General features: G+C 30.2%; 1 protein-coding gene across 1 annotated transcript; it reads right to left on the bottom strand.

Moving 5' to 3' along the window:
• Positions 1-336: 336 nt before the first annotated feature.
• Positions 337-2256, bottom strand: LOC139520429 (doublesex- and mab-3-related transcription factor dmd-4-like). The gene is made up of 2 exons (XM_071313032.1): positions 1854-2256; positions 337-1253 (listed from the first exon to the last, which is right to left on the bottom strand). The coding sequence occupies exons 1-2, from the start codon at positions 2203-2205 to the stop codon at positions 511-513; spliced, it is 1095 nt and encodes a 364-aa protein (XP_071169133.1). The 5' UTR covers positions 2206-2256; the 3' UTR covers positions 337-510.
• Positions 2257-13368: the final 11112 nt, after the last annotated feature.

Here is a 13368-nt window from a genome sequence, read left to right as displayed (position 1 = left end):
AATATTATATTTCTCACGATAAATTGTCCAAGATGAGTTTGGTCATTTTCAATATAGTATACTTTGTTTATTTCGACTAGAGTCAATCGAAGGGGACTGAGAATGCCTTATAAAAGAAGATTTTTTTTAAAATATAATTATAAAGAATCATTATTGAAAATTACGAAATTTGTATACATATTCAAATTGATTAAGAGAATAGATTTATTTATGTCCAATTGATTTAATATTACATAAATAATCAATTAAATAATAACACATTTACAGGTCTGTGTTCTTTCACGACTGTTCATGACTTTAGCACGGTTGACTGTAAAGGGCTTATTAAACACAACATTTTGTTTTTTCTACAAAGAGTTATTTTAATACAACACATTATTCACATCTTTCACACATCGCTTTTTGAAAAATCAAGATGTTGAGTAAAACCCCACTTCCTACAATAATTTACTAATCAGTGTTTCAACTGTTTCAATTGTTTTAAGTGTCAATATAATTTGAAAATTCTCTTCAGTCCTTATCTTTTCCATGGTCGTCCCATGAATCAGATCCATTTCCGGTTTCTGAAGTTGGCGATTTATTGTTTTTATCACGGTTTTCTATATTTAAAGAAATTCCACCATACCCAGTTTTGCCGTATGGCTGGACACAAAATGGCGATGCAAAAAATCCAGGCAACTGACTAGAGTTCAATGATGCATAACGAGAATACGGATACTGTGCAGGTGACGAAAATAAGTCCATCGATCTCAAATGTGGAGAATAAAACGGTGTCCCATAAGAATTTGACGGCGACATGTTTTGACTGAATGCCGAATGTAGTCCATTAAATGATAAAGCAGAAGGAGAAGAGAACGGACTAAATGCAGATCTCATCGATCCTAATGGCGATAGTTTGTTCATGTCATAGTTTCTCAATGTACTCTGAAAATTATGAGATCCTAAATATGGATGGTGCCTGAAGTCTTTTTTAATTGTAGAACATGTCTGTTGTGCTGTCATGTTTTCTTGCGTCGAAAGAAATTGTTCAATGGCTTTCACAAGATCACCGTTGCAACCCTGTAAAACAAGTTCTAAAACTGATTTCCTTTGAAACGGAAATACTCTCTCCAGTATTTCTAGATTGTTTAATCTCCCTGGTAGAAATGTAGCTGGTGCGTACTGAGTAGTCTCCTCTTGGTGGTACTTGTCGCCGCTGTCTACAGACTCTGGGGTTGATGAGTCTATCCGACGCTCATTGCCAGATTCTGAACCTAAAATCAAAAGGAATATGTTTGAGATTTGCTTGAAATACTTAATAATATCTTGAAACAGTTTATTATTAAAAAATATATAAATGAAACTGCGTTGATGTATTGACATTTGTATTTATTTTGAAATAAAATAAAACTATAAAAGTACTGTGTTTTCAATTTAGATAAGATTATTAATTGTTTTTGACACCATATACATATAACTTTATAAAGTATATATAATAATAAACTTATTATTTTATCAAATTAATAGATATTGCAAAATTGCTGCAGTATTTATCTATACTTATTATTCTTTAAGTCCAAAATGTATACTACTTTCAAATAAATATATAACGTATGTTTTATATGGGTTATTTTTTTTCAAAACTGAAAATTGTATGTCATTTTTTTTTTTAATTGCAAAATGTGTTACTGGTAGACCAGACTGATAAAAGAACTGTTTCAAAAATGAATTCTGGTAAAAAAAAATTAGTCACTGTATACAGTCTCATTTTAAACAAATTATTTGCACAATTATAAATCCGTTTCTTCTTTCTTTCTTTTTGATATCTTTTCGTATTTAACAAACATGAACAAAATAAACTGATTAAATTTTACCTTTTTCCTGTTTTTCCTCATCTGTTTTTGATTTCTCAGGAGGAGTAATAGCTGAAGATCCCCATAAAGGTCCTTGTGTCATAACTGGTATGCCATGCTCACTTGTGCATGCCCTTAAACCCAAGGCGATGGCATCTTCAGCGGCCTGTTGTCTCTTCAGTGCTACCTGCGCTGCCATAACTCGCTGTCGCTCGGCAATTAGATTACATTTGGCACAAGCACATTCCTTGTATTTACAATGTCGTTTGTGTCCTTTAAGCCATGATACCATACCATGATTCCTACATCGGGCACACTTGGGCTTTCTCGTCCCTTTTTCTGTTACAGGGTACAATGCTGTTATCGGATTCATTATCGTTTCCTATCAACAGCTTCACACGTTTTTAATTTTATCATTCAGCACTGAGATGTTATAACCAAAAGTATAACTCCGCCCAAGTTAGAATTATATCATTAGATTTGTGTTAAATATTTACTTTAGAACTAAGACGGGCTGTAATGTAAACACTTGAGATTCACTGGAAGTGTTTTGGTATTGGTTAGAATATTTTGACGAACCTCCCTGATAGTAATTATAGAACCATATTGAACACACTTGTCATAATAGTCTAATCATTTCTACCCTCTATACACTTCATTTATTTACATTTCTTCTCCTTTGACAGAGTTACAGTGCGCTATTTCACATAATTTGCATTAACTCCAATCTTTTAATCAAACCGAGGAATAAAGATATTCATAACAAATATTAATTAGGTAAATAAACCTTAATTTTCTCAAAAGAATCCGTTAAACATACCTGGTGTTTCATAATAATTTATTTTCAAATATCGAATAACTTCTTTTTAACAACGAATATAAAACTTACTCTTCAGGAATCAAAATGTTACTATTCTTTTCGTCGTAACTTTTTTTAATTGTTTTTTCGTTTCACTGTGTCCCCTTAGTTTTTCTCTTCTAGAAATATTTTTTTGAAAAAGGAGAGGAAAAACGCCTTATTTCAATGAACTTATCTGCAAGCAAGATTAGATTCAAATAATTGGCATTATGGTGATATAAAAATGGAGAAATAAAATTGAGAATGGAAATGGGGAATGTGTCAAAGAGACAACAACCCGACCAAATAAAAAACAAACCATTCCAACTTTTTTTTCCTCCTGTGTGGATTTGATTTAACAGAATTATAAGTCATTTGATATTATTTCTAGCCTTTCTTTATTGACCCGAATATGTTGCTTCAACTTCCGAAAATTTTGTCATTTACGTAAAATATATTGCTTACTTAGAATTTAACAAATAGATTTTTCTTTGGGATTTCTTTTAGTATTACGGAAAGTAAAAAAATATAGCTCGGAATAATTAAATTGAATACCGATATTTTTTCAAATTAGAAGAAGTGATTGCCTCTTTGGGTCTTCTTATTGGTGTTTTTTTCAAATGGATTAAATCGTCTTGTATTATTTTTCATCAAACTTAAAATTTGATTGTGTTTTAATTATTTGAAGCAGTAACAAGCTATCATGCAGCTGATAAAAGTCTCGAATTTGCATATACCGGTTGTGCGAAAATTGCTTATTTCAAAGGTCTTTGACAGTATATTGTTAAATGAGTTTGGATTACTAGTAACAGTCTATAAACTCTGATAGACTACTACAATACAGAATTTACTGTTATCACATGGTCCTCGGAATAAGATAAACGACATGCAAGATTGTTATTCCACCAATTATTTCTAGAATCGTTCAGATTCGTCGGAAACCTATGTTGTAGTAAAGCCGTCATGCATGCCAACATAAGGATCTCACAATTATAATACCACCTACTAATATAAGATTCAACCAATATGTTATTTTCATTCTAAGGCGACATAATATGTCAATTAACCACTAAGTACATTGCCTCTATATCTAGCCGGCTATTTGTCTTATTGGAACACAACGGGAAGGTTTTAAAAAAAATAAATTCATGCAGTAATCAAACTATAACGGGTTTCGAATCGGTCAAAAAATACAATTCCTCTAACGATGCTATCGCACCATCCAGAAGCAAAGAAAATTTGTAAATGCTTTGTAAATTATTATGTGATAGATGCCGTTACATGCTTATAATCAAGTAAGGCGAAATTTAATAAAAAAAAAGGATAAAATTTCCTCTGATGGCAAAATATCTTATTGGTACAAAACGAAAAATAATGTTTAATTTATAAGAACAATCTTCCGATGCTCATCATTGCTAAATTTATAGAATGGCTAAGCAGTTACGAAAGATGTTGCCCCCTCCCCCTTAACATGTTAAAGGTCATAATGATTATGTATTTGGACTTAAAGTTCAGTGGCAAATATACGATACATTTCAGAACAAGAAAATGTCAGAGATATGATTATGAACCCTAACTTTGTATTAGACATTTGTAACTTGAGTCAGATAGTAAACGTGCTAGTTCACACTGTAACAGTTCCCATGAAGGAAGACATATGTCACCCTACCCGAATATATCATTTCGATTCCCAGCCGACTAGTCTTTGCTCTTACTGCTATTTGGCGCGAGACCAACGAGATGATGGGCTGAAGGGAAACCTTAAACTCTTTAACACCATTGATAACTTGCAAACCATCAAATTAATACGACTTAAAATCTCTTTCAGAATACCTCATTCATCCTAAATTTTCGTTGTGTCTAGTAGGGTATGAAATTTATTACATATTCGTAACCATATTTTTACTCCATTGAAAGTCAATGAAAGCATTCAAAAACAGTAGTCCTGTTGAACTTTGTCAAGTATTTTCGAAAAATAAAATTGAGAATGGAAATCGGGAATGTGTCAAAGAGACAACAACCCAACTTGGCCCAATGGCAGTAAACAGCCCAAGGCCACTGAGGCTTCAGCACAGCGAGAAAATCCCATAACCATTTTGTTTTCCATTTGTAAGATACTTGCATTGGAATAGACCAACTACACATATTCATTTCGATATTGCAATTTACAGTTAAGAGCATTCTGTTGCATGCACTGTTTTGTTCTAAAGTGTTTTTAAAAGTTAAGCATTTGTGTTTTCAGTAAATGCCGATAGTCATTTGGGAGCGCTTAAAACAAGAGTCGATTTGATTAGAGTTTACAGAATTATTAACCGTGTAGATTTGAAATTCAGTAAATTTTTCACGTTTTTCCTTACAGAGAGTGCAATACAACTGACACCAAAAAAAGTTAAGCAAATTATAGAGTGTCAATTGAGTATTTAAATAAGTAATACTTTGCGACAGGATACTTTTTATTACTTTATTCATTTTTCACACATCCTAAATACACTGGGCTTGGTTGGGCGGATCGAGTACAATAACCTGTTAGAATGGCGATTCAATACCGTACAATCAGTATTCCAATAAGACAGGGCAGACTTACAAGAGGTTTCAATGTGCAGTTTGTCGTGTATCAATAAATTTCTAAAACGGTTAACAAATTCTCAATGGAGTTTTAAAGAGTAAAATTAAATCTTTTCTTACACGTTTTCTTAATAAAGGGAAGCTTAATTAGATTCTGTGATATCAAATGAGGATGATTATAGTTTTTAGCATTGTGTCATTTTATGTCAAAAATATAATTTTATTTTAATTTAAACACCTGAGCAGGGTTTTAATTCGAATGCAAGATAAACGACAAAGACACAAAAAGTGAAAAAGAACAAAATGCTGAACTTATAGAAGGCGGAGTTTTTCTTAAATTGAGATGTCATTTTGTGTAATTTTGAATATCATATTTTATGTAAAATTTCATATTTGATTTGTTAAATCTAATTAATTTTATCAAATTACAGACTAATGGAACGGTCGCCGGGTGTAACATTAGTCAAAATTATACATTTGATAAATTGAATTAAATAAAAGTGAATTGAATTATAATTTTTCAGAATATATATTATCAAATAAGTCGTTAATTTGATTAAAATAGTACATTTGACATTGTTCAATTTAATTATGAATTATAAAAGGCATTCCTTTGCTTTTATATTATAACCTGTATGCATGTAATACGCCATGACCAATCAGTGGGGATAAAGGTATGATGCACCTTTTACGTTAGTCCACATAATTCATCAAAGGATCGTTCGAGTCTCCTCTTGATTGATGTTGATATCATTACACTAAAACTTTTACACCTTGTATCATAATCAATTTGTATAAATTGTGTAAAATAGGTTGTAATATGAGTGCATATTTGAATTTTTCATAACAACACCGAGGAAAAAAACACCAAAAAAAATGTACCACCTATTTCAATTTCCATATATACGCCAGTTTATTTTCAAAAAGCTTTTGAATATTTTAGTTACATTAACACTGTTAAAGTTTCATACGAATCTTTGATTTTCTGACACGTTTCTGAATTATAGTTATATCAATGTGTTTATTTAATAAATGCACATTTGTACCCAAATGGGATTGAAGACATGCATAAACCAACATAATAATTTTACAATACATCATATAAAAAGAACAAAAGAACAAAACATTATATACATATATGTATCTATCATGCAGTTGTTGAGTCCATAACTGTTTATTGACCGCTAAAAAGTGGTTTCGTGTACTATAGAAATGCCTTTTACTAAAATTCCCAGTATTTCAGTATACTCTGAGATCTTAACATCATTGTGAAGTATACCTTAATATTTGGCTTGACAGTCTGCAGACTCAATAATAAGGATTTATATATTTTTTAATAAGAATAATGTTTCTATCCATAGTAAGGTAATACATTATAAGACGAGAAGAACGACAACCAAGAGGGCGATAACAAACAGTATGTTTAACAAAAATCATCTTTCAGATAAAAAAAATAATGCATTTTGATTAGGTATGAACTTTGCTACAAATTTAAGAAAAGTCCTGTAAAATTTGCAATATCGTATAAAATGTATTCACGTCGCTGTGATGTGTTGAATAACATTTCAATTTCATGGAAATATATGTATATAATTGTTGAGAATCCATTAAATGTTTTGTACAAAGATTCTTCAACATAAGGAAGACACCCTGAATATGCATGAAATGTTTGTCGCTGGACGTTAAGCAATCAACAATTAATCAATCTTAAACATAACATCTGATACTTGTTGAAAGCCATTATTTCACCATTTCTTCAATAGAAAAACTGTTAATGTCTCCGAGTTAAAGTAATACATTGGGACGAGGATGTAATTTTTCTCTGAAAGAAAATAAACCTACATATTTCATACACGGTCATGTATGTACAAGGTGTATAAAAAACATTTTCTATTCATTTATTTTTTAACTACTTTTTACAAATTCATGTTATATATATAAACTTAGACAAAATGTCTCTTTTAAAAAAATAACCTGGAAGTATTTGATATAATCCTTTCCGTTGATATTTAATCTGATACAACATAATGAAATAATACACCTTACTATTTACTTTTATTATATCTTATGCGAATAAACTAATAGTATCAGTATACTGTATGCAGAATTTTCATTTCTTCAGTTTACTTTCAGATCAATTTAATTGATTTAGTGCTAATTTTCTATGTATATAATCTAGGTATCTTTTGTTAAATATTGGTGATTTGATAAATAAATGAGCAGTTTTGGCGCCAGAGAGTTGTCAAACATTTGAAACGCCATTTTAAACAGAATCGGCAAATATTTGCTCATCTTGAACACCATATAGACCAGTTGTAATATAATGGTTGCACAGCTAATTAAAAAACTTGTATCCTACTTAATTATTGGTTCCATTGTCGAGATCTATAAATTGATACAAAAATTAAACATTTAGTATGTTGGTGGCATACTCAATTTCTCGGCTAGAAAATTCTACTAAAATATTGTGATTTAATGACCATGCATATTATTAGAAAATAAATAACTGCTTTTTATAGTAATTTTTTTTTAATGGAAATGTCTTGTCTTTTGAGATATTTTATGTTGTTGAGAAAATACCTAAAAGTGATAAAATAAGATATAGACAAAATTATGTCAAAACACAATTTAAATTATATAATTCAAACTTGAAAAGTAAAAAGAAATTACGGATTATTCTGGGATCCATTGAAGATATTGAGGATTCATATGCCATCGAAATTATTGGAGGACCTATATTATAATATTCTATAATATTATATGAAAGACATTATCAAACAAAGTCATTATTCAAAAAAAGTTTTAGATTGTATCCTTGTGTTTCCGATTGTTTTCCGTAGTATTTTGTTACATTTTTCTTGTTGTTTGTTAAATTATGAGAAGCAAACTTTTACAACTGAGATCTGTGAAAACATGGACAAAAACTGTGGTGAAAACGTGGACAAAAACTGCGGTGAAAACATGGACAAAAACTGCGGTGAAAATTTAAGAAAACAAATGAAATTACAAGAAAAAGATACTGTAAGCTTCCTATGTGTTCCCTGCCGGTAATACAGAAACAAAAACAACAAATTTCGTGAGAATCATATGTGCAATATGTGTGGCCATTTTATGGAAACTTGTTTGGTTCTAATTGAAGTCAATATTTATAGATTGCTGACATGTTTCAATTCTTGAAGACCTATAGGTGAGATTGATTTGAGCCACATGTCCATGTATAAGTATATTGATATATACAGATACAAGAGTTGGATTAAACACATATGAAAACTGACATTTCATCTGATAACATCTCATAAACCGTCTTTATTTACATATTCTTACACCTTTTCAACATTTAATTTTGACAAATAAAAGGGAAAGTGGGTAATATAGATCAAACTAGATTATTAAACACACTTGTGCATATAAAATTTCTCTGACAGGTTTGCTAATTGAGAGATTCTACTTTTAAAAGTAAAACCGTCTTATTCAAGATGTATCATTTAATAAATTAAGTCCTATGATTCAAACCTAAGGTAATATTTTTCATTTTTCATTTGAAATGATACGATGATTGTGCTTATGTTGGTGTCTTTAAATCTAGTTACTTTTTACAGTAAAAAAAGGCTTCACAACATGAATAAAGTCGCTGTATGTAATGGTCTGTGATACATCAACCTTAAAATACAATAAAAACAAAAACAAAAAATTAAGACAGAGGTTAGCATAAGATCTCTGACAGTAGACTATTGTCTTATAATATGTCAAGTCCTATATCAGAACAGTCCAGACAAGTCTGAATTCTAATATTTTTTAAATCGCCATCAATTTCGAGGACAAAAACACAGTTCACTATCGTTTTACATGACGCTGGAATAAACTGACTCTTTTTTTACAGTCACTATGGTTTATATTGACCGATAGATATATCTGTCTATTATGGTTGTCTCTAGATATATCTGGATGTTTAGTCATTTCGGAGGAGATTAGGTGTTGATGGAGTCTTTTAAATTAACACAGAACTTGTAAGGATACGGACGGATAAGGGTGATTTATCACATATAATTAAGTATATTGTTGAAACCTGTGTGTTCACTTCTAGATATCTTTTGTTGTTTTGTCGTTTGGTTTCTGTCTATAGTTGACATTTACCCCATATCTCCTATCATTCATATAGTGTATACTTTAAGACACAAAATTCCAACACGCCCTCGCAACTTATCAAAAGACAAAACATTGAATTGTCGCTTTTCCTGAGGTCAATGTTGCAAAGAAATTTCTTTTGCTATGTGTCTCGCTGTCAAATAGTTGTTTATATTTAGCCAATATACTTTTTTCTTGAAAATTTTATTTGGCTTACTTTTCTTAATAGATTATTCACAAAGGTGATTATTATAATTATTATAATAAATTTTTAACCATCCGATGTTCGTTTTAAACTATCCGTCCAATAATATCTCAAATACATGTATAAACATGGTTACTAACGACACGATTGTTTCTAGATGAACGTCAGTTTTGTGGTATCCACTTATTTTGATTCATTGGGATAGATGCTATACACGAGTAGGTATTTGTTTAATAGTAACTATATGAAGCTCAACTTTATTGCTGATATTGTCTGGGGCTTTGTCCACAGGGACATCAACATTCTTGAAATGAAGTTAATACAGGTTTTCAGCGCTGTTTGGGAAGAGATGGATGATCATAGAAATATCGCACTAAATTCGAATGTATGCATCCGCGACCATAACCCAATCGGAAAGAGAATATTCGTTTTCTTTTTCAAGTTCTGCTCACTATCTTCAACTGCATCCATTTTATGAATTCATGTTGTTCTGTCTTTGATTCGACAAATTTCGTAGATACATTGTTATTGGCACAAGTTAAACCGTTGCTAGTTGGATATTTTTATGAATAGGATACTCGCACTGGTATATTCAGAAGATTTAAACTCGAGACTGTCAAGGCAAAACGTGTTTTTTAGCAATCTTTTGTCTCGTTTCTACAACCAAATTATGACGATAATAAAAGCTTATGTAACTTGGTAAAAAACAAATTCGAGCAATTTGATACCTTCGGTTTCCAAATCCATCTTAGAAACAAAGGAGTTTGATCTTGCATGGAAGGATTTGTTTAACACTGTTTACATAAGCTATGATTGTTGTTTTATCATACGAATCAAACATTTGTAAAAATATTTATTTACTATATCAAAGCAGACTATGATTTTTTTTACATGCAACTTATAGTTTGTATTTAAGCACAATTGGTGTGAATCTTAAGTTAAATAACACTGTTTTTTTCATTGTCATAGTCAAAAATGAAAGCTAATTGTTTTCTCGAAACCCTAAAAACTTGACTTTGTTTTAGATATTGTCGTTCAGTTATTTATTTGTTTCAGCTTGTGTAGATAATACAATTTTCTTGAATTGTTAAATCTGCAAATGGATGGATTTGTTAATAGATAAAACGATATTGTTCCTGTATCGGCTAATAAAATAATAGAACTTCGTCATATGTAAACAAAAACGGAGAAGTAAGGAAATCGTTAATTGATCAGCGGAATGGTGCTTTAGTACATATAGCTTTCTTAATCTTTACAGCTGCTCGTAAATCGAGTCGGATTCTTGTTAGCTATTGAGTAGTCTCGGGGTTTTGTTTACAGATAAAGAAAATTACCTGCTTTAGCCAACTTTAAAATACATTTTTGCTTTATATGCTAAATAAAGTCTCCTGTTATCCCGCTACCATGTTGAGAAACCAGTAATGTCAATATTTCTTTTTGTGTGCCACTTCATTTTGGGGTACTCTTCATGGTCGATTTCTTTGAAAAATCATAGACAAAAATTTGTATTTAAGCAAATAAAGTTACAAGTACCGTTTGTAAACTAAAGGATAAAAACAATGCATGTATATTTTCGGAAATATAAATTTATTTTAGTTTCAAATGACAGTCTTGTGTTATATTGACTTTTTATAATGACCAAACGGTGTGAGCAAAAATAAATTAAAACAACAAATGAATTAATTTAATTTTAAATTCATATTAATGAACTGAGCATTTTGTAGAATATTGTTGAAAACCTTTTAAACGTGTTTGTCATCTTGCCATCCTTATAGACCTACTTGTGGACTTTCACATATAATTCAGTCAGCCCTTGTTTTCCGATTAAAATCTGACTACAGCAGTTGAAATTTTTCTAAGTTGCAGTTATTGGTCAGTACTCCTTGATGACTTACGTTGTTTTCTGTCTTTCTTTGTTGTAGTTAAAAAAATGTGTTTACGCCTGATAGTGAATCTGTTCCTAGATGAGGTTTCATTATGACATTTATGATTGATGTTTTACAATATAAATATCACCTACCACCGTCATTATAATACGCAAGGTGTAGAAATATGTCTATTCTGGTGCTATTTTATTACACTAAGTGATTTTTTATGTTTCAAAACATTCCCCCAGTTTGTAAACTTTCAGTCGCTATCATATACCTGAAAAATGACACAGAGCGATCAAAAGTACTAACTGATGGTGTTCTGTTCACAGTATGAACCTTTTACATTTAAAACATATACAGAAATCAATTGTTTTATATTGAACAGCCATGAAGTTTACTAGTGATAATTAGTATTATTTAAAATATTTACAATTGTATGGTTTAGCAGCTTATCATTTAAGTGTGCAACAATAAACAACTTATCCTAGTTCGTAATGGATTAACGTTGTCATAGAATGATAAAAGATCGCCTACTTTTCATCTTATGTGCATTTAAGATTTCAAGCTATTTGTTTGTTCAATTGCACCTGTACCATTGCTTTAATACTATGGTTCAAATGATATGATGGTTTGCTTGTACTTTTTCATTGTTTCAATTGAACAACCCCAAGGTGGTCTTTTGTTCCTTTTATCATCATACGCTTCTACGGAGAATAGCTTTCATTGTTATAAAATATCTTTTTGACCCTATGGAATAAAGTAAAAAGAAGTGCCAATAAAAAATAGTTTGTTACAATTTTCAAAAAAGGAACCATGTCAAAAAAAATAATAACCTTTTTAATCATATATTTTCAAATATAATTTACAATAGTATCCAAATCGTGTTAATTTTCTAGATAAATTCACTTAACTTTATCTTTATTTATACCGAAAAACATCTGTTATTCTTGATTTACCAACTAGTATCTAATAAAAAAAAAAAAAAACATAAAATTTTGAAATAGTTATTAATATTGCTGAAAAAATTTGTTTTAGCTTTATGAAAATTGTCAGAATTAAATTTCATGTTGCATCTTTTAATTGTGATGATACTTTTATTATCTATAAATGTAAGTCGTCAAAAATGAATAACTTAATAAATTATAAATCAATCAATCAAATCAATCAATCAATATAAAATAAATAAATAAATTATTGAAATTAAAATTGAAATAAAATAAAACAATGAAGATTTCAAAACAGCTTAATGAATGAAACATGTTTTACTACTCATATTTATTGTTCTATTCCTACTTATGAAAACCATTGACCACACCCACTTATTCTGTTCAGTAATTACATTTTGGTTGTTTCAAAAAAGAGGCGGAGGTTATAATTAAAATTCTTAAAACGGAGTCAAACCGACAATGACAAAAGCAGAGAACGATTAAAAGACAATCTACAAACACTACATAGAAAACGAAAGATTGAGCAGCACAAACCCCTCCGAAAACTCGTTTATAAATTCCAACGGTCCGAAAATATAACTCATTTTACTCTATAATTTCTTTAGAATTCGTCATGTTTAACGCAAAACACTTCATGACCATGCAATAAGATAATATTTCATTGCTTCGCAAACGAATGGTTATAAAAAGGAAATAATGAAAACGAATCAATATTTATTATTAATATCACTATAACAATTTATATAGATATATTTGTCGTTATAGACGTATTGTATAAAATATTGACATTGTAGAGCATATTCTATACATTGTTACTGTATTTATTTTCCCCACTGAAATTCATGACAAAAATGACTTGATATAGATATAATAATTGAGGCAATATTTATATAATAACCGGTAAGCTTAATATTAAAAGTCACAGCACGTCAGTCGTTACAGACATATTTACAAAATTGTAGTCATTAAGTCTGTTTGATATTAC

Source organism: Mytilus edulis, chromosome 1 (assembly GCF_963676685.1).
Source record: "Mytilus edulis chromosome 1, xbMytEdul2.2, whole genome shotgun sequence".
Classification (NCBI taxonomy): domain Eukaryota; kingdom Metazoa; phylum Mollusca; class Bivalvia; order Mytilida; family Mytilidae; genus Mytilus; species Mytilus edulis.
Note: the sequence above shows the minus strand (reverse complement) of the source record. Positions and strands in the feature narration are given on the sequence as shown.